This window comes from Phascolarctos cinereus, unplaced genomic scaffold, assembly GCF_003287225.1.
Source record: "Phascolarctos cinereus isolate Bilbo 61053 unplaced genomic scaffold, phaCin_HiC Scaffold_726;HRSCAF=1367, whole genome shotgun sequence".
NCBI lineage: Eukaryota > Metazoa > Chordata > Mammalia > Diprotodontia > Phascolarctidae > Phascolarctos > Phascolarctos cinereus.
In genome coordinates this window covers 11,502,730-11,526,025 of record NW_027556098.1, presented here as the reverse complement: position 1 = coordinate 11,526,025, position 23,296 = coordinate 11,502,730, and the positions used below count along the sequence as shown (strand labels likewise).

Genomic DNA, 23,296 nt, shown 5'->3' with positions numbered 1-23,296 from the left:
TGGGCCAGTGGTGTGGCATTGGTTGATTTGCTAATCAGGACAGTATTACCCCACGGTTAAAGTAAGTGGATTTTCAACCTAGGGTATAAACTCAAGAGAGTCAGTGGTCTGATGGGAGCAACTGTAGGGCAGTAAGAAGGCGGATGGGTAGGGAAGCTAGGTGGCAGAGTGGAGAAAGCACCAGCCCTGGAGTCAGGAGGACTGAGTTCCAATCCAGCTTCAGACACTTGACACTTCCTAGCTGTGTGACCCTGGGCAAGCCACTTAACCCCAGTTGCCTCACAAAAAAACAAAAAACAGAAAAAAAAAAGCACCCAAGGATTGAAGGGTAGTGTTCTTCCTTTTGGGGCGGCTAGGTGGTGTAGTGCAATAGAGCGCTGGCCCTGGAGTCAGGAGGACCTGAATTCAAATATGGCTTCAGATACTCACACTTCCTAGCTGTGTGACCCTGGGCAAGTTACTTAACCCTGATTGCCCCACAAAAAACAAACAAACAAACAGAAAAGGTGGGTGGGGTGAGTGGTTATAACACAAACACATGCCTGTATTAGCTTTATTAACCTCAAGTCCAGAGTTCTTTCCTCTGTGCCATGATGTCTCTAATAATTCTAGTATCTAAAATATATGATTAAGCAGAAAATTCCATTCCGTGAACATAATGGATAACAGTTTACTGTAATTGGGTCTTTGGAAGTAGGGTGTAAAGCATAATGGATAGAGAGCCAACCTTGAAGCCAGGAAGACGGGGTTTGAGTCTTACCTCTGACATATATTGACTGTGTGACCCTGGGCAAGTTTCACCTTTCAGGCCCTAGGGCAGGGGTGTTAAGCTCCAATAGAAATAGGGGAGGGCACCACTAAACCATACATAAGGATCCCTACAGGCCATATATTGACTTAGAAAACCACACACATTTATAGACTGATTTCTTCTTTAAAATTGTTGTTTATTAATACATCTTTTATTTTATTCATATCTAATTTTATATTGTATTTTTGATACATTATTATTTTTATCACTATGTCATCCCATTAAAATCAAAGAGGAACTACATTTTAATCTGGCTCAGGACACACTCAAGGGTGCTTTGGACTGCTACGTGAGGTCCCTGGGTTGCATATCGGACACCTCTGCTATAGGGATCACTGAGACTATAAACTGAAGAGAAGATGCCAACTTGCTCCGGCAAAGGAAGTTTTCTCACCAAGAAGTTCTTTAAATTGGTGAAATCACAGGGTTGGTCCCTATCCCTAGCATGCTTCACTCACTTTGTTCATGAAATAAAAAAAAAAGTTAATAAAGTAAAATAGCATCCCGAGATATGACCGAAGCTACCATTAACGAAATGTCATACAATTTCTGCTTGTTTCCAGATAACTAGCAAAAGCAAAGAATCCATATGGGAGTTCATCAAAGGTTTGTTGGATGCTTGGTCCGGATGGGTCGTGATGCTCCTCATCGGCCTGTTGGCAGGTGTGTTAAGGGCGACCTAAAAACGCTTGCTTTTCAAACACGTATCAAAGACTAGAATTTACCACAGGAAAGGGGCAAATGTATTTGATTCTGTCCAAGAGAGTTTAATTGCTTAAATAACAAAACGAATGCATTACGTGGCTCGTTTGTAATTCAGATTCACCGTGTAAACACAGCATAGAACCACAAGGTTTTAGGGACGGTCTTGTATAACTGTAATATCAGGAAGACTTTTTTGCTGTTGCATAGCTTTCCCCAATATTGTCATTATTTTGGTGCACCTTTTTCACCTCCCATCCTGCTTGTATGATACAAGCAGTATCATATGAGGAAATATCGTGGATAAAATGATAGAATACCTTTTAGGATTGGCTTTTACTGATTATAATGGGCCCGTGAGGGAAACATAAACATACTGAGTCTCGGAACATTCACGGGTTACTTAGCCATTCTTCTGAGTTGGAATTATGAGGAAGTCAGCAGATATCCTGGGTTCAGGTTCTGTGGGTCTGTAGATTATTACTCTGTGATCCAAGATTTTATAACTGGCACATTCTGTGAACCAGTTCTTTGATATTACAATTCAGTATCTGCCTTCTTATCAAACCATTGATTGTTGGCTATCTATGTACTTTTTGTTGTTGTTGTTGTTGAGGTTTCAAAGGTTTTTTTCTTCAGGTTTTAAGGAAACACCCTCACCAGTATAGATAAGCAACTGTTTTGTCATTTATATACTCTTCTTCCTTCCCTGCCTTTGATTCTCAACCCCTACTGGTCATTGTATAAATGTATAAACAATAAATGCTTATTGTTACTCTTTTGCTCTCCACTCTAGTACTCTACCTTTACCTTCCCCCCACAACATCCCACTCCTCCATGTTCTCTGGAATTCCTTCTCAACAGTTAACAAACTTGCTTTCATTTCATCTTCTGGCACTCACTGAGACCTGGCTCCCTATTGATGGCACTGCCTCCCTGATTACCCTTTATAGTACCATTTGTACTTTCATTTAAACCTCTTCCTCCTACCCCTGTTGCTGAGATGAGACCTCAATTATAAAATGAGAGTCAGTGGGAAAAAGAAGTTAGATATGTGAAATTTAAAACTTTGTTAACTAACCTCGTTAGCATTCATTTATTAAGAAACATGTAAGAAATTTGAGTTGCACTTGATGGGGAGTCGTACTGTAGAATAGGAATGAATTTATTTGGGCTTTTATGTGTCTATGGGTGTTTACATATATAGATACACACAAACATGTCCATATGCACATATATGTTCTTGTTAAAGAATAGATTTATGAGCCAGCTAGATGGTGAGGTGGATAGAGCACTAGCCCTGGAGATCAGGAGGACCCGAGTTCAAATCGGACCTCAGACACATAACACTCACTAGCTGTGTGACTCTGGGCAAGTCACTTAACCCCAATTGCCTCACCAAAAAAAAAAAAAGAATAGATTTATAGAATATAGCAGAATATGTTTCTTGGCCCAGGAGAGAGAGGAATAATTTGGGAAATTAAGAAAACTGACTCTAGATTCTCTCAGAATCTAACCTGACCAGATGGACTTCTGAATTACTTTGCAACTATGATTTCATTCAATGAGCATTTATCAAATACTCACTATGTATTTGTGCTAGACCCTGGGGAAACTTTACTGTGTGTTTTTGCTAGATAATGTGTGCTCTGCTAGACATTGGGACTAGAAAGACAAACATAAAACAGCTTCAGCTTTCAAGGACCTTATAATCTCCTGGGGGAGAAATCGTGTGTTTAAAATGAGTAGGGAGTAAAACGGAGTGACTGGTGGGCATGGACAGAAACAAGTGGGAGAGTCAGAAAAGGTTGTTTTGTAGGAGATGGCATTTGAGCTAGGCTTTGAAGGGGTTCCAAGAGGTTCAGTTGAGAAGGGAAATGACTCCAAGCAAGGGGAGCAGCCTGTACAAAGAGAAAGAAATGGGAGTACTCTCTCAAGTAACTCTGATTGCAGTTTATCTATATACCTGCCAATCAAGTGTAACTTTCCTCTTTGTTCCTGTAAATTCTCTACTAAGTGGCCACCCAGTTGTTAGGGGCCTTCCTTCAGTTTTCTGGAGGTTGCATAGATACCAGCGCAAGACATAAACTGCTTATTGGTTATCCTTCCCCCCTATAGTCTACTAGTATTTATTAAGCACCTACTACGTGCCAGGCACTGCATTGAGCACTGAGGATACAAAGAAAGACAAAAGACAGTCCCTGCTCTCGAGAGGCTTAGACTTTTTCTCTTCTTCTTCTTCTTCTTCTTCTTCTTCTCTAATGTATATAATGACATCCTTTTTGCTGTCTCATGAATAAGTCTTTGCAAATGTTGCAGTCTACTTACACCATACTCTTCATTATCTTTTGGGTAAACCTTAATTTTAATTCCTCTGAAACGATGATATTCCCGGAGGTACAACCACACAGCTCTGAGTCTGAGGTTATTTCTGTATTATCCAGTATTTTGTTATTTGGCACACTCTATGCACCAGTTCTTTGATATGAAGAGATGTTATATCTATCTTCTTTTCAGAGCCATGATAGCACTTGTTGAAGATGGCTAAAATATTACATTAATGCTTTACCTTTTAAAAAACGGAGTACATCCAGAAGAACGAGGGATAGCTATGAGTTGGAAAATAAAGGTGATAGAAATGTTTCATCCAGGTGAATTCAGTGCAAAGTGAAATACAGTGATTTTTGTCCCATACCTCTTCTTGGGTAGGTGAACAGGTTTGGAAGCAGATCCAGAAGGATAAGCCACCAGCACTACATGGTCCTTTCCCCAAATAGCCTTCCTTGTGGGAACTCAATGACCTTAGAATTGGGGTTGATTGATGGAATGTAAGCTCCTAGAAGGGCAGGATTTTTTTGCCTTTATATCTGTAGTGTCTGGCACAGTACCCTTTCACATAACTTAATAAATGCTTGTTGATGGATCAAACAGGATTTATATTCAAGCCTGCTTTTGAATGGATATTCTTTAGGGTTTCCTCATAATCCCCGGGCAAGCTATGGGGAAACTAACCACTAGATGTCACTGTTGTGCCACAAAAAGAGAGCTGATGTTGCACTTTCCCAGAGGAACATGGAAGGAATTTCAATGAAATTTTGGCTTAGGGTACCAAATGTTGAAAACGTGACCAGAAACCCATTTTTACATTTAGTACAATGAAAACAGAAAAGTCTCATTAGCGTGATGATGCCTGTGTGGAGCCTGGGATATGTTGTCTTCTGAGGTAATACATTAGGGAAAGAGCAGCTGAGTAATTGAATTAAATTGGCAAAATTAGCTTCCTTCGAGTCCCAGCTAAAATCCCACCTTCCACAAAGGCTTCTACAGGAAGCCTTTCCCAATTCCCCTGAGTGCTGGTGCTTCTTCTATCGATTATCTCCAAATTGTCCTCTATAGAGCTTTTTTGGTGTATACTTGTTTGCACATTGTATTGCATTTTATACGTATTGTTTGCATCTACATCCCCTTTCAGACTGTGAGCTCCTTGGGGGCAGGGGCTATCTTTTGCCTCTTAATGTATTCCCAGCTCTTCTCTGGCACACAATAGGTGCTTAATCAGTGGTTTTGTTTTTTACTGACTGATATGTGACATTTCTATATCCATTTAAGGTTTAGAAAGCACTTTACACATATCTCAAAGTGGAATGCCTTACTTGCTGAGAAGTGCATCAAAGGACCTTTGTTCCTTTCCCGATTCCCCGCTAATGCTCAGATTGTTACAGTCCAAGCTTGACACCCAGTTCTTACTTTCCTGTTCAGTGATGCTAGAGACTCATTTTTCTTGACCTCAGGCTACCCCTTATGAATAAAATGGTTTCCTTCCTTCAGGCACTTTGGCAGGAGTCATAGATTTAGCAGTGGACTGGATGACCGATCTAAAAGAGGGCGTTTGCCTGTCTGCGTTTTGGTACAGCCATGAACAGTGCTGCTGGACATCCAATGAGACCACTTTTGAGGACAGGGACAAGTGTCCATTGTGGCAGAAATGGTCCGAGCTTCTGGTAAATCAATCAGAGGTACGTGCCTGAGTGAGATTTCTGGTTAAAAGACAGAAGAGCCATTTAGAACTGTTCTTGTGATTTTTTTTCTTCTTTAGATTGAGATAAAGCACCTTCATGTGTTGGTTTCTAAATTAGTCCATGGCCCTCCTTGTTTAATACTCAGACTACATGTTTGTTTTTTTTCTTTTCCATGTGCATGTCTTTGATGATGTAAGCCAGACTGTAGTTGGAGATCCCTTCAGGAATGCCATATGTATGTGGGCATATGATGTAATCATGTGTACGTATTTAATATATACATGCACATATGTATATGTATCTCTAATACTTGAGACGCATCTCTGTCTCTCTATATCTTTGTCACTATGTCTATTTCTGTCTTCATAAACATTATGTAGAAAGGATTCCTGATTTCATTGGTGAAGGTATTCTTTCTACCCCCTTAGCAACTCTTTTAGTCTTTAGTAAACCATTTTTGTAAGCTGTTGTGGCTAAAACAAAACCATTACCTTGTGGCCAATCTCCTCCAACTTTAGCTAAACTGGTTCTTGGGTGATGGACAGTCAGTCCCTCCCCAGGCCCGTATTGCCTTCCCAGTTTGATAGGACTTGTGAGAGTTGGCCTTCTGCTCACAGTCTTCAAAAAGGTCACATCTGTGCTAAGATGAAGCAATGGAGTTTTTATTTAATTATGTTAAAGAATCATTGTTGCCATAAATGATCCTAACCTGGAACAAGACATAGCGATAATTTATGAGTCCCTTATTTTTTATTCTTACAGTAGAGGAATGACTTGTGAATAAATGATGACAGAAAAATTGATTGATGAGTTCTGTGAAAATATAACAAAATTAGAGAACTGAAACTTTAGTTAGGAAGCTTCACAACGCCTTTATCAAAGGCAAGCGCGAAAAGATACATGTTGTCAGTGCGGTATAAGAGTTGACTTTTAACCCAACTCACAATTTATACATGGTCCCGTATATATGAAATTATACATATATGTTTGTTTTAAAATCACATGTATAGTTCATATCTATATGTGTATATATATACACACATATAAATATGCTTAAAGTTATAGATATGAAGTTTTATGTTATATTATATTAAAGAGAAATATCTGCCTATGTGTATATATATATATATATAGACATATATGTTCTCTTACTCTCGTATCTAGATTTATGTGTATATATATATATATATATATATATATATATAAATTAATATATGCATACATATACACACATACACACATCCATATATATGTATATTGTGCCCTTGAAAGAACAGGAGCCCAGAGAAGGACTATAGTTGGTTGTCAGCCTCCACATTAGAAGTAATTTGAAGAATGCTGAAGATGTAACTGTTCTTGGAGGGGTACTTAATCTATGCAGACTTTTTCTTTCTTATGCCTGATTGACTTGCCATATCTGAAGCCATTTGGAAGGTAATTTGTCATTTTGCTAAACCCTTTCCCCTGTGGTTTTCTGTATTGATTTCTTCAAGTCCATTAAATAGACTCAGCTCATGAAATCTCACACGTCTACCATGGCCTCTGCAAGTCCAAGGTTAAATTCTTGATTTGGGTTGGTGAGAGAATCTCATGTATTTTGGGAATGCCTTCTGGTCACCTTTTTGACTCTCTTTAAAGATTATGCTACAAGTATAATGGATGAATCTTAATAATAGTGAGTCAGATTTTTTTTCTCCAAAAAGGACATTTTTAAGTGAGTGAAAGATAAATATTCAACCTGATTACTCAGAATAAGTGTTTGTATGTCTGACTATATGTACTTGTATTGTTAGAACAGTCTAATAGATCATCTTTGTATGTTAACATGTACACATGTAGCCATGTCGGCTATAGAACGTTTGTGTGATCCCACTCCGTTTTCATCCCTCAGACCAGCTAACCAGAGAATCTGGAAAATGAAGGGTTGGGTTGGGGGCAAGGGGAGTGTCAAATAAAAATAATCCCTGACCACAGGCTCTTTTGTGCTGTTTCCATGACAACAAAATGAATATTGTACTCATAAACTTTCCTCTCTATAGATTTGAACACATTGTTTGAAATAAATGGTTGAATGAACTGACAATCCAATTGAGTTCTTAAAACACTGCCCGCCCCGCTTTTATTCATTGGTGTCTTCTTTTGCAAAATGGTTGCCTGCTGTTGTGTAGACGTGGCCTTGATGAATGCTGAAAGAAATGATCTATTTTATAGTAGACAAAATAAATCTGCTGCGAACTGGAAGGCAGAATTTTCCTGGCTTATTCCTTCCACAAACATTTGTAAAAGTTATGATTATAGCAAACAGTGTAATTCACTCTTTCCATGACCAGATATCCTGCATACCAGCAGGCCACTATAAACAGCACATGGAGAAACCTTGCAATATATTCACATATTCTGTACCTATAGCAATAATAGATAAAACTAACGCTAGTCAATTTTTTTTCTGTAGAATTAAGAGTAAATAAATACAGAAAAAAAAATAATATAAATAAATATAAATAAAATAAAAATAAATATAGAAAAATATAGAAAAAAGAGTAAATAAATATGGAATAAAGTTTCTAAACCTTGTATCCACAGGCCACAGATTTTAGGGAGTCTGTCAACTTGGATGAGAAAAAAATTCTTATTTTTACTAGCTTCTAACAGAAATTCAGCATTTCCTTCAGTTATTTAAAAACATTTTTTTTTGAGGAGGGGTCCATTGCAGGCTTCACCAAATTGCCAAGGAAGTCCATGAGATAAAACAGATTAAGAACACCTGCTTGCAACATTACCACAACCTGGCCAGGCTCTCCATGCCTTTGATCTTAATAAATAATTGGGTATATTGGTTTAGACTTTACAATGTCTGATGTTGTGTTTCTTGTTTTGTTTTCATTTGCTTAGGGTGCCAGTGCATACATTTTGAACTACTTTCTGTACATACTGTGGGCTCTATCTTTTGCGTTTTTGGCTGTTTCCTTAGTCAGGGTGTTTGCACCATATGCCTGTGGCTCTGGTATTCCGGAGGTGAGTTACTTTTTGGCTTTATATACTTTTTATAGTTTTTTTTTTTTTAGCGCAGGTAAGTGAAAACCTGTTTGACAGACATAAGTCACATGGCCTTTGGAAACTGGAGCTCATAAACAACAAAAACACACATGGCAAAAGAATAACTCATAAATAAAACTATGATGTAATGTAAGCCAAAGAAATAAATTACTGCTAAGAAATCTTAGCTGGTGACAAAGTGTATTTTCCATATTCTGCTGTGTCAATGACAAGGTAATCACAGTATTTTTTTAAGTCAATATTCAGGCTATACACTGTATAGGTATGTATAAATATTTTGGATTCTTTAAGTTTTCATCACTTAGGTATGACTATGTTCAGAGGAAGTGACGTTACGGTCCTGGTTGATTTCTGAAAAGAGCACCTTAGGCCAAGGTGGGGAAACAAAATCAGAAAAGTAGCAAAGTGATAAATAGAAATAGCTCTAAATGTACAAATGCATACAAGGGACCAAGAAACAAAATGCTTGAAGAGAAATTAAAAAAAACCAACCCCACAACAAGACACTGTTGTTTTCTCTATAATCACCCAAGTCAGCAAAACTATGGGGGGGAATTCCTGACAATTAGACTTGTTTTCCTTGGTGTCAGAGGGCAGAACGAGGGTAAGGGTAATATTGAAAAGAGGAAGGTTTGTATTTTATATTAGTAGAAAACAAGGTGTTATAGTGAATTTGAAAAAATGGTAATGGTGACCTTAGAAGAATTATTGAAGTCAACCAGTCTGTTGAAAGACATCAGTAACCTAATTGGTCCAGTTGCTAAAGAGTTTACAAATTAGCTCAAAGTTCTGCCTTAAAGGGACTGCAACAACTCTAAGATGAAGAGTCAAGAGACAATGATTAAGAAAAGGGAGAAGTATCTAACTTTTCACAGATTAGAAGAACAAAGAAGTGGGATTATTTCTAGGCACTTTGTATTGAAATGGTTAACACAGATCCTTTTTTTCCCCTTTTTTAAAAATAGTATTTTATGTTTTCCAATTACATGTAAAAACAAATTTTGACATTAGTTTTTAAAAGAAGAATTTGAGTTCTAAATTTTCTCATTCCCTCCTCTTCCCTTCTCCCTTTGATGGTAAGCAATTTTATATAGGTTATATATGCACCATCAGGTTAATATAGATCATGCAAATGGAAGTCTCTTTGACTTCCCAGTATTAGTCAATACATGCATAGGTAGGGTTTTGTTATCAATGTCCAGTGCATATCAAAGGAACTTTATAGCCAAGTTCATAGACACAAGATGTCAAAAGAAACAAGACATACAAAGAACAAGGTCACTGCAATCCAAGAATAAGCATAGTATGCTATTTCAAGCTATAAAAGGGAGGCAGTTGAGAAGGGACCACAAAATGAAACAAGTAGCAGAAATGTTGGTTATTACAAAGGTGAATTCACAGAGGCTTTCCTTTTCAGTTATGTAATTTAAACAAAAGACAGTTTTTATCAGCAGAGATTCCCCCAAAGGAATGGGAATTGCTGAAAGACCCCTCTTTTCCCTAAACCCACAATATTGTTCTGGATGCCATATTTTGGGAAGGTCATTAGCGAACTGTATACTATCAGGAGGAAGGAGGTTAAGGTGATGAAGTGTCTATAGATCACATGGACATTGGTTGAAGGAACTATAGATGTTTAATCTATCTATGTAGGGAAAAAATCCTAACAATTAAACATGTTTTACTTGGTCTCAGAGGGCAGAACCAGGGTAAAGGGTAGATATTGAAAAGGGGAAGGTTTATATTTGATGTTAGCAGAAATTTTCTAACAATTTGAGCTAGTTAAAAAGTGAGACTTCTTTGGGATGTGATGGGTTAAATTCAATTCACTTCAATTCAAGCATTTTATGCCAGATACTGTTTGGGAGCTGAGGATACAATGAGAAAATAGAAACAGTTCCTGCTTTTGAAGAGCTTACGTTTTATTGGAGGTTTTCGTGCAAAAAGTAGATGACTCCTTATTGGGTATGTTGTAGAGATGGTTCTTGATCAGGTAAAAGTTGTACAAAATGTTCTTCGAGGTCCCTTCCAACTCTGATCGGGTATGATTCTGAATGTATGGTACTGTCATAACAGTATTAAAGAACCCAAACCCAGTGTATAACAATGTTTCTATGGGAAAATCCCTTCAAAGTTCCCCTCTAGAACGCCAGGATGACATGTCTCACAGTCTCTATCGTGGTAATGAATACTCATTCTCTACAGGTTAGTGCTAATAGGGACTCAGATCACTATTGATAGTGGTTCTATAACAGGCACATGCTCCGGCTGAGAGTTAGGATTGAGAAGCTGGGATAGAAACAATAGGAGATGAAGTAGGCATTCCAACGAGATGGGAATAAAGAGTTGTGTGTTCACTCCTGTCTGTGTAAGGGCTAGTAGCAAAGGGAAATAGTCAGGGGATTAAAAGGCTCTGTCTTACGATCCATTGCCATCTTCTCTTCTTTCACCTAGACCCAATAGGGAAAACTACTCACAGGCTTTGGATGGCAGTGTCTTTGGGTAAGCAAGGACTGAAGTAAGAGTCATTTTGATTTGAGAGAAAAAAACAAATTTGAGTAGACCCAGGCTATTAAATTAGTAACAATAACAACAACAGAATTGGAACTGAAGTTTATAGAATGTGGACTTTAGAGTACGGAGAATAATGGAACCCATTGGTTGGACAGGGGAGGGGGAGTGAAGAAAATGGTTGAAGGAAGAAAAGAATAATACCAGGACTGGGGAGTGGCATTGGGGGTGGGGTTCCAAGTAACTTCAGGGATCAGCTTGGTTTCTTCTTCCTTCCATATCACCAGTCCTGCAATTGAGGGGCAGTATGAGATTGGGACGGGCATTCTACTTAGCATCCAGGTGATCAAGAGGGCTGAGAATTGAGAAAAGGCTATTAGATTTGGCCATCAAGAAAACATTAGTAACTTTGTAGAGAGCAGTTTCTGTTTAGTGAAGTCAGAAGCCACATTATATAGACTTAATAAGATAAAAGGAAGTGGATTTTAGCCACAAAAAGGCAGAAACATAGGGAAGAGTAGCTAGCAAGTATGGGTGAATCAGGTGAGGGTTTTTTGAGGATGGAAGAGACATAGGCATGTTTGTAGGCAATAGGGAAAGAGCCAATAGATAGAGAAAGCGAAGATAAGTGAGAGTGGTAGGATTCATTTATTTGTTTTATAGGACATTTACTGGATTCAATTTAAGCGTTCTGTTGCATTTTGGTTTAGTTTTATGGAGAGCCAACTGATTCATAGTTTCTTTGATCTTACTCTCCTTTTATGAAAACTCTGCTGGAAATGTTGATGCACGTTCTTTAGAACATTTACCTCTTACATTTCACTTTGTACTTTCCTTCCTTTTCCATAGACATGGTCTCCAGGTGTTTTGGGGTTGGCATTCTAGTGTCCACACCTTTTCTAGAATTACAATTTTCTTTTTCTCTCTTTTTTAAGGTAAGAGAGATTGATGTACCTTTAGGTCTCGATTGACGCGACTAAATCCTGTGAAGTGGTCACATACTCAGATTAACACTATGTAAATAGTGTCCAATGGAAGCATGCTGTGAGAATTTAAATGATGCATCCACTTAGGGGTATTCCATATTCACATTAATCAGGACCTGCTTCTTACTATAAATATTCCCTTCCAGCCTCCTGGCAGTGTCTCTGGAGACCATGTATGAATAGTTGTAAGGAAATTATTTAGTAATTATTATTGAAGATCTTTCTATAACTAGGTCATATAACAAAATTGAATTGTTAGCCTCTAGTCTGGTCCCTTATCAGCCTTTTAATTTTGAAGACTCTTATGCTTCCATCTCAGCTGACGTAATCAAATTTTCCCAAACTGATGAAATTAAAATATAAGCCATTCTAAAGGTAATTCTAATTCTGGTGAATAAAAAGCATAATCCTTTATAGATGGGTTTTGTAGCCCCAGTTGTCTGTCAGATTACAGCATGTACATACATTCGTAACCTGATCTGTGAGCTGGTAGTTTCTTAGCAGTTAAGGATGTGAAAGGCTTATCCATCTTTGTATTCATTACTTCTTCGAAGTCCTCTCTCACTTTTTATCCCCAAATATGTGCATTTTCTTCAAAGATTTAACGTAGCTGTGTTCTTTATTGGTACTGGAAGCCAATATTGAGCTTAAGATGGTCTATTTATCTAGTTCATTGCCTTTAACAAAGACATAGCATCTTTTAGGATCTCTGTTTCAAGGCCTTGTCCATCAAATGGGAATTTTTTTTAGCAGTAAGTATGATACTACATCTTGCTTTTGGGGCCACTGTAACAAGGAACTGATGCTTAAACCAAAAAAATCAACTGTAAGTTGATTCAGAAGCTTTCTGTGCATTTCTTGTGACATGTTTGCAATAAGTCTTTCCTTTCATGGTAATTTTTTTCCATCTATTCCTTTTTTATTGAATTTCCTAGACTGTAGTTTGTGCTTGCAGGAATTTTTATTCTATTTAGTTATAATAAAACTTTTTGTAGTAAAACTATTTGTTAGCCTTCAGATGCAGTTCTGTCTTTAGAATCATTCTGAACCAGAATGATTACTAAAAGTAGTCTCTTATCACTTCTGCCCGTAACCACAACCATCTCCTCTCCTTGACATTTAAACTGTGGCAGGAAACCTTGGATGTTTGACAAAGCTTTTGTGGAAAAGTAAAAAATAACCTCACAAGTGAGGAAAATGGGGCAGCTAGGTGGTGCAGTGAATAGAACATTTGTTGGCCCTGGAGTCAGAAGGACCTGAGTTCAAATTTGGCTTCACACACTTCATGTTTACTAGCTATGCAACCCCAGGAAAGTCACTTAACCCCATTGCCTTGGAAAACAACACCACCAAAAAAAAGGTAAGGAAAATGTATAATCTAGTTTCTTACTCAAGGTGCTTTCATAATGCCCATGGGAAAAAAGTAAAGGGGGGGCGGAGCCAAGATGGCAGAGTAAAAGCAGTGACTTGCTTGAGCTCTCCCCCAAACCCCTCCAAGTACTCATAAAAAAAAGGCTCTAAACAAATTCTGAAGCAGCAGAACCCACAAAAAGACAGAGTGAAACAAATTTCCAGCCCAAGACAACCTGGATGATTAATCAGAAAGGTGTATCGTGCCGGGCTGGGAGCACAGCATAGGGCACGCAGGCCGCAGCAAACCTGGAGCAGGCCTCAGAGGACTGAATCCCAGCAGCTGTGGAGGTTTCCAGATTCCTCAACCCACTAATGCCAAAGACAACTTAGAAGGTCAGTGGGAAAACTCTGTTTCTGTTGGTGCTGAGACAGGAAGGTGGTGTTTCAGCTCCATTCCCCAAGAGCACGGCCCTGGGGGGGCAGCTGCTTCCCAAGCTTCCAGCCCAGAGACTGAGGAGGAATCCAGTGGCTGATCAGAGAGGGATCGCAGGGATCTCTTTGCCAGTGCTGAGACAGGAATCTCTTGCTTTGCCCGTGTTTGCATCTGGGTCACAGTTCTGGGTGGTGGTGCTGGGGTGAGGAGGAATGCTGGTGTGGTGGAGCTTGTAGTGGCTGTGTAGAGGAACCCCTCCTCACAGTTACGGGACAGAAAGGAATACTTGTGGTCACAGGCCAGGAAAGGAGTAAACACCTCGCCCCTTATCATACCACCTTGGAAGAACTGAAAATTTACAGGTCCCTACAAGTATCTCTAAAATCAGCTGTACAAACCCCTGAAGCTAGGGACAGTACATTCTCCACATTGGAAGCAGACTCTTACCTTAACAAAGAGTTTAAAAATCAAGTAACTGGCCGGGATCATGAGCAAGCAGCGCAAAAAGAGTCAGACTATATTATCTTACTTTGGTGAAAAGAAGATCAAAATACAACCAGAAGAAGACAACAAAGTCAAAGCTCCTACATCCAAAGCCTCCAAGAAAAATATGAATCAGTCCCAGGCCTTGGAAGAGCTCAAAAGGGATTTTGAGAAGCAAGTAAGGGAAGTAGAGGAAAAACTGGAAGAGAAATGAGAGTGATGCAAGAAAATCATGAAAAACAAGTCAACAGCTTGCTAAAGGAGACCCAAAAAAATACTGAAGAAATAACACCTTAAAAAAAGCCTAACCCAAATGGCAAAAGAGGTCCAAAAAGCCAATGAGGAGAAAATGCCCTAAAAAGAAAAATTGGCCAAATGGAAAAGGAAGTCCAAAAGATTACTGAAGAAAATACTTCCTTAAAAATTAGAATAGAGCAATAGGAAGCTAGTGACTTTATGAGAAATCAAGACACTGTAAAACAAATCCAAAAGAATGAAAAATTAGAAAACAATGTGAAATATCTCATTGGAAAAACAACTGACCTGGAAAATAGATCCAGGAGAGAGAATTTAAAAATTATTGCAGTATCTGAAAGCCATGATCAAAAAGAGCCTAGACGTCATCTTTCAAGAAATTATCAAGGAAAACTGCCCTGATATAGTAGAACCAGAGGGCAAAATAGAAATTGAAAGAATCCACAGATCTCCTCCTGAAAGAGATCCCCAAAAGAAAACTCCTAGGAATGTATAGCCAAATTCCAGAGTTCCCAGGTCAAGGAGAAAATATTACAAGCTGCCAGAAGGAAACAATTCAAGTACTGTGGAAACACAATCAGGATAACACAAGATTTAGCAGCTTCTACATTAAAGGACTGCAGGGCATGGAATATAATATTCCGGAGGGCAAAGGAGATAGGATTACAACCAAGAATCACCTACCCAGCAAAACTGAGTATAATCCTTCAGGGGAAAAAATGGTCATTCAGTGAAATAGAGGACTTTCAAGCATTCCTGATGAAAAGACCAGAGCTGAATAGAAAATTTGACTTTCAAATACAGGACTCCAGTGGAACATGAAGAGGTAAACAGGAAAGAGAAATCATAAGAGACTTATTAAGATTGAACTGTTTACATTCCTGCATGGAAAGATGATATTTGTAACTCATGAGACCTTTGTCAGTATTAGGGTAGTTGGAGGAAAAAAATTATATGTATGTAGATGATAGATAGATAGATAGATAGATAGATAGAAGACACAGGGTGAGTTGAAGATTAAGGGGTCATATCTGGAGAATAAAATTAAGGGAAAGGTAGAATGGGGTAAATTATCTCACAAAGGAAAAACAGAAAAGAAAAGTCTCTTACAGTGGAGGGGAAGCAGGGGAAGGTGAGAGGGAATGAGTGAATCTTATTCTCATAGGATTTGGCTTAAGGAGGGAATAACATACACATTCAATTGGGTATGGAAATCTGTCTTACCCTACAGGAAAATAGGGGGAGAAGGGGACAAGAGAGCAGGGGGATGATAGAGAGGAGGGCAGATTGGGAAAGGGGTAATCAGAAGTAAATACTTCTGAGGAGGAACAGGGTCAAAAGAAAGAATAAAATAAATGGGAGGGCAGAATAGGATTAAGGGAAATAGAGTTAGTTTTTCACAACATGTCTACTATGGAAGTGTTTTGCATAACTGCACATGTACAACCTATATTGAGTTGCTTGCCTTTTCAATGAGCGTGGGTGGGGAGGGAGGAAGAGAGAAAATTTGAAACCTAAAGTTTTAAAAACATATGTTAAAAAAATTTTTTTTCACATGCTATCGGGAAATAAGAAATACAGGAAATGGGGTACAGGAGTCTATCCTGCCCTACAGGAAAATAGAAGGGGATAAGAGAAGGGGGGAGAGAAAGAAAAGAGGACAGACTAGGGGAAGGGATATTCAGAATGCATGCCATCTTGGGGTGGGGGGAGGGTGAGATGGGGTGAAAATTTGAAACTCAAAAACTTGTGGAAATGAATGTTGAAAACTACAAATAAATAAATTTATATTAAAAAAAACTACAAAGAAATATTACATAAACCAAACTGTAGATATACACTGAATCTATAAGTTGCAGGTGCCCAACGTACCCGGATACTTTATATACAGACTATTACCATAGTGCCCAGAGAAACTCCCCTTTCATTTCCTTAGTACTTGGAAGTCCTCCCCTTTGCCTTCTTCTCTGACCACCCTTTTCTCCTTGATACACTTTTCTCTTTAGGCTTTTGGTGTGTTGCTCTTTGCTGGTTTTCCTCCTACCTATCTGACCTCTCTTTCTCAGTCTGCTTTGCTGAATCTTCATCTGGGTCACTCCACTAATTGTGGGTGTCCCACAGGGCTCTGTCCTGGGCCTTCTTCTCTTTCCTCTCTCTGCTATTTCCCTTGGTGATGTCATCAGTTCCTATGGATTCAGTTATCATCTTTGCAGATGATTCTTACATCTGCTTATCCAGTCCTAACCTCTCTGTTGACTTCGTCTTACATCTCCAACATCTTAAAATCATCATGTCCATTATCTTTTTCTCAAAACTCTTCTGCATTCCACATTCCCTTATTACAGTTGAGGGCACCACCCAGGTTTGCAAACTAAATGTTATCCTTGACTCCTTACTCTGTCTTACCCTTCCCTTTCCAATCTATTGCCAAGTCTTATTAATTTTACCTGCATGGCATCTCTCAAATACTCCCCCTTCTCTTCAGTCACACAGCTAGCACCGTGGTACAGGCTCTTATCATGTTGCATCTAGATTATTGCAATTGCCTGCTGGCTGGTCTTTCTGCCACAAATCTCTGCCCAGTCCAGTCCATCCTCCACTCAGCTGTCAAAGTGATCTTCCTAAAGTAGAGATCTGACCATGTAGCTCTGTATCACTTCCAAGATCAAATGTAAAATCCTCCGTTTGGCATTCAAAGCCTTTCATAACCTACTCCCCCCCATCCCCTAAGCTTTTCAGTCTTCTTACACCTTATACTTTCCCCTCACTGTATACTCTAATCCAGTGACACTGGCTTGCTTGCTGTTCTTTGAGCAAAGTGTCCTATCTTTCAGCTCTGGGTGTTTTCCCTGGCTGCCCCTGATATCCTGAATCTTCTTCCTCCTCTTCTTCATCTCCTGGCTTCCCTTCCTTCAAATCCCAGATAAAATCCTACCTTCTATAGGAAACGTTTCCAGTCCCTCATAATTGTATTGATTATTGCCTGTTTATCTTGGATATAACTTGTTTGTACGTGGCCCTTTGTACGTTGTCTTCCCAATCAGTCTGTGGAGTAGGGACTGTATTTTCCCTTTCTTTGAATCCTCATGGTGCCCAGCACATAGTAGGTACTTAATAAATGTTTTACTGACTGGCTGTGTGCAAAACACTGGGGCATACAAATAAGAAAATAAGACAGTTCTTCCTTTCAAGGAATTCACATTCTAATCAGGGAGAAAATATATGTAGAATATTCCAGCTGTAAATCAAATGGAAAGGTTCCATGGTCCTTAGGGTGCAGTAGCAAGACAGATGTTAATGCCTCTTCTTTAATGTCATTTCCACTGACAAAATGATATCAGTTTCTGATGATGAATCAGTTGGCAGTGCCAAGGACTTTGGTGACAGGAACTTTTCCCCCTGGGTCTTTAGTATCCTTTACAGAATACTTTACAGGGTACCCCTTTATAGGGGCTGCTTCCCAGGGTGATGGCTGAGGGCAGTGGACTGTAAGCAGTGCCATTCCAATGACTAAAGATTTATTTATCACTCAAGTTTGCAGAATGCTCTGTGTTTCTGAGACCACAGTCATTTGAAATTTGTAAATTCTTTGACTCTCACTTGTGTGAAAGACTATGGACCCTTTCTCAGTGTGTATATCTCAGAAAAGGAACTAGTAACTGTGAACGACCTATGAAGGAAGATGCCATCCACCCTAAGAGACAGATGGTAGCCTTTTCTATTGTGGGATGGAGAAAGTGGGAAGGAGATGGGTCTGAACTTAAAATATAACAAAAAATTAAATTAAAAAAAGAAAAGGAACTAGGGAGAGTCAATAAAAATTATTATCATTAGCAATAAGATGCTAGGAGGAAATGGATTTACCCCAAAATTTTATACAGACAATTTTGAGGAATATTTAAAAATCACTTTTCAGAAGTATGCAGTGGTATTTCACTGGTTTGGAAAATTCCCAAATCATGGATAAAGATAGATGTCCTAGGTTTTTTTTTCCCAGATGTAACAGAATCCCACCAAAACCTTAGTATCTTAGAATCAAGAGCCAGAAGAGCACCTATTATGTGCCAATCAGTTCCTGCCTGCAAGGAGGGCATTCTGTTGAAGGACTTACATTCCATATCTCTTCTCTAGACTATGTATCATTTGATTTAGGGGTTCTTAATCTTTTTTTCTCTCAGAAACCCTTTTGACAGTCTTTTGAAACCTATAGAACTTTTGTCTGAATCATATTTTTAAGTGCATAAAATAAGATACGTAGGATTGCAAAGGAACCCAAATGTGTAGTAATGTAATTATCAGAATTAAAGTCCTTTGCAAACCTCAAAGTGCTATGCAAATGCTAGATATTATTATTATTATTATGTCATATTATACTATTATAAGATATTAATTATATTGTTAATATTATATTAATAATAAAGTAATTAATTCTCTTTATAAATAGCCTAAGACATAATCAAGAGCAAATTATCTTGCGTCTTTTGACTTGTTAATCAAAGGAGTGATACAGAATTGTCCAGTCTCTTTCTGCTTATTGCTCTATCTACTAGCAGTTGCTGTGAGAAATCATCTCACATTATGCAGCATATCATTTGACAGTACTTTACATATTATTACTTATTTGTAGATGATATCCCTAAATCCTTTTAAAAGAAATAAAGCTTTGACAAATATTCTGCGTATTAGGAAGTCTTCTAAATTAATTATATAAAATCTGAATTTGAGTCTCTGCTAAATTCACAGTCAGGCAGTTGACAAGATCTTTATGACTTCTGGCAATAAATGTCATTTTTTTCTATTTCAATTAGATAATCATATTAAATTATTTTATAGAATTTTAAAAGTACTGGTCAAATCTCTTAATGTCATGAGTTAGATAATTAAGATGGTGATATTGCCCCAGATTGAATTTCTCTTTCAAACTATGTCATTAGAATATTCAGATACTTAAAATGCAATATAGTCATTTAATAATAGATTTGGAAATTTTGTTGAGAACATTTGGTTGAATTATCTCTCCCAGGAAATAATCCCTTCTACTTGTCAGGTGTTTGCAGTGCCTGTCCTAGTTATATGTACTAATGAACCAGCTAAATGGACTGTCGGTCCATTATATCCATCATAGTTTGGGCAGTAGATATTCCCTATCTATGTGTTTTTTCCTATGTGAATTTATAATGATATTAACAAGATAATAACACTTGGACTCTCTGCTGGACTTTTAGCCAGCACACATTTAGACATTTATTAAGTGCCTTCTGTGTGCTAGTGACTGTGTTAAGTACTAGCAATGCAAAGACAAAAATGAAATTATTGTCCTCAGGGAGCTTGTCTTCTAATGTGAAAGATGACATGTGTGTATATATAGAGAACCTATCTAGGGTACCCTGTGTTTGGACCAGACGCCTGTCACATGAACACGTGTGTGTGTATGTGTGTGTGTGTTGTGTGTGTGTGTGTGTGTATGTGTCCTATACGTACAGTTATCCCTTCCACGTTATGACTTTCCCCTTTGTGGTTTCAATATATCTTGTGGTCAGCATAACAAATTAAATGGGAAATTTTAGGGAGTTTTGCAGAAGCTGCAGACGACACATGGAGGCCAGCAGATGACACAGAAAAAGTTTAGAAACTCAGAAATGCATAAAGTATGTACATAGTATTGTATAATATCAAAATATTTTATCTTTTAAGATACTGTAAACACCCCATGAAAGAAAAAGAAAAAATTCAGACTTCTTCTCTGGTGTGAAGGGGGGATCAAAAAGTTTTATGTGACATTTCCAGATCATAGGGGTGCTATGCCTCAACCCCCACGATGTGGAAGGAATCACTGTATATACTCTTATATGTGAATACACATGCATATATACACATACACACATATGTGTGTATATAGCTATAGATATAGAACATATACAAAATATATGTAAAAACAAGATAATTTTAGGAGCTAGTAGGGGGGTGGGGAGGACATATGCCACTATTTTATTCTTAGATTGATATGATCAAAAGTCCATAAAATAAATTTCTTCCTATGGTTCCATTTATCTGAGCATGTTCATGGAAGAGATCTCTGGTTTTTTGTTTGTTTTTGTTGTTGTTGTGTTTTTCTTTTGTGTGTTTTTTTTTTGTGCGTGTGAGGCAGTTGGGGTTAAGTGACTTGCCCAGGATCACACAGCTAGTAAGTGTCAAGTATCTGGTCTGAGACAGGATTTGAACTCAGGTCCTCCTGACTCCAGGGCCAGTGCTCTATCCACTGTGCCACCTAGCTGCCCCAAAGAGATCTTTGGAGGAGAGTCTTTGAGGCTACATTTTGCTATAGCAAATCAATTATTTTTATAGTCAGTAAACTCCGTAGGAATCTTATATCATCTGTACCTTTCAGTCATTTGTTTGATTATAAGCATGTCTGCTGGAGAATACTATGAAAACCTATTTGTTCTTTCATATTTTTATCAAGGATACCATGTAGATGTGTTAGGAGATATTTCTTACAAGGACTTTGTGCAGATTAGAAAGTAAGCATATGGTCAGTAGTTCTTGATGTTCTTATGGCAATATAGTAATACCAACTGATTCATTTAAATTTATTTGGGCTCCTCCCTTTTTTCAGGTAGTTTGAGAATAAATCCCTCATTACCATCAAAATGGAGATACATCCAGCGTGGACTTTCTCTGTATATACTTGATCTGTTTCAGCTGTGGAAATAGATTAAAAAAAAATAGTCCTTGTATCCAAGGAGCTTACAGATGAATTAGAATATGCTATATCCTAATTATGTGTGTGTGTGTGTGTGTGTGTGTATGTATATATGTGTGTGTGTGTGTGTGTGTGTGTGTGTGTGTTCATGTGACAGGGGTCTGGTCCAAACACAGGGTACCTTAGGTTTTCCATGTATACATACATGTCATCTTTCACATGAGAAGACAAGCTCCCTGAGGACAAATATGGCATAAATTGGGATGTGATGTGAAAAAGGACGTTTTTTGGTGGAAACTGGAGGAGAAAGAGATTACTAGGGGGATTGGAGAAGGCTTCATGGAGAAGGTAGCATTATAAGGTGTATTATAAGGAGGGGAAGGATTTCAGTATATAGGCATGCATTTTATACATGGGAAGATGACCTGCACAACTGTGTGGAGGTAGGAGCTGGTATAGTTCAGTTTGCCTACCACATAGCATGTATGGGGGAGCGGGGTAAGAGTGTCAAATAAAGCTGGAAAGGTTATTTGGAGTCAGATTTTTTAGGGCTTTAAGTGGCAGCCTAAGGAGGTTTGATTTTCTTTTAATCTTAGAGGAAAAAGGAGGACTTTGAAGGTTTTTGAAAACAGGAAGAAAGCAAAGAAGGAAGGGATGAAGGTAGGGAGAAAGGCAGGAAGGAAAGAAAGAAGAAGGGGAAGGAGGGAGAAAACAAGTATTTATTAAGCGCTTAGGATGTGCCAGGCACTGTGCTAACCAGTTTACAAATATCTCATTTGATCCTCACAACAACCCTGTCAGGTGGGTGCTATTATTCCTATTTTAGAGTTGGGGAAACTTAGGCTTCCCCTAACAGGGCTAAGGTTACTTGTCCTGAGTCACGCAGCTAGTAAGTATCTGAGGCCAGGTTTGAACTCAAGTCTTCCTGACTCCAAGCCTCCCACTCTACCAACTGCATCACCTCTAGGTGATAAACAGGAAGCAACGTGGTCAGATTAGGTCAATTATTTTGTCCACTGTGCAAGAGGGTGGCTTGAAGAGAGGAGAACCTGTAAGTGAAACTCCTATTATAATAGTTCAGGCGCAAGGGATAGTAAAGGCTTGAACTGGGGTGGTGTCAATTTAAGTGGAAAGGAAGAGGGAGATGGTGAGAGATATTTTAGAAAGGACTGTGAGGGTAAGGAAAAGAGAAGAAATAATAAATGTGATAATGGTACTGTCAGCAGAAGGAGAGAAGTTAGGAGGAAGGATGAGTGTGGGGAGAAGAAGATGAGTTCAGCCTTGGACTCCTGTTTGAAATGCTGACAGGACTTTTAGGTACAGTTGTCCAGCCATTGGTGTTGTGGGACTGGAGTTCAGAAAACAGATTAAGATTGGGTGTATTTAATTTGGGAGTCATCTGTGTAGAAATACCAACTGAAAACATGGGAGTGGAAAAGATCACCAGGGGAGTGGAAAGAGAAGAGAGAAGAGAACATGGGGCAGATTCCTGTGGGACACTCACTCAGGGAGTCAGGAAGAATAATTCAAACCAATGTTGGAGGCTGAGCAGTAACACAGATGAGAGGAAGACCAGCAGAGTGTGATGTTGGACTGAGACAAAGGAGGTGGCAGTGTCACAGAGGAGGGTTGGTCAATTGTGAAAGTCTGCAGGAATGTAACAATCACAGATTTAATGATGGAAAGGGCCTTAGGGCCAATCGAGTTCAATTCCTTCATTTTACAAGTGAGTAAACTGAGTCTCAGAGAAGTTAAATGACTTGCCTAAGGCCATCAGGTACTCCAATTTAAGTCCTCTTCCCATTACATTTATACTGCTTTCCAAAGTAGGATGAAGACTGCAAATAACTGGCCATGAAATTTGGGAATTAGGATGTTGGTGACTTTGGAAAGAGTTGTTTTGGTAAGTGATGGGTATAGAAGGCAAACTGCAGGGTAATGAGACATTATGGATGAATGACTTTTTTTCTAGCTGTTTAGCAG

The 23,296-nt window shown here is 38.5% G+C and overlaps 1 protein-coding gene across 2 annotated transcripts in view; it reads left to right on the top strand.

Moving 5' to 3' along the window:
* Positions 1 to 23,296, top strand: part of CLCN4 (chloride voltage-gated channel 4) — a 106,623-nt gene that overhangs the window by 33,357 nt on the left and 49,970 nt on the right. For both annotated transcript variants that reach the window (XM_021006237.2, XM_021006236.2), the window contains 3 exons: positions 1,375 to 1,474; positions 5,342 to 5,529; positions 8,425 to 8,547. In XM_021006237.2, coding sequence (XP_020861896.1) covers positions 1,375 to 1,474; positions 5,342 to 5,529; positions 8,425 to 8,547 — 411 coding nt within the window. The remainder of the gene's footprint in view (positions 1 to 1,374; positions 1,475 to 5,341; positions 5,530 to 8,424; positions 8,548 to 23,296) is intronic.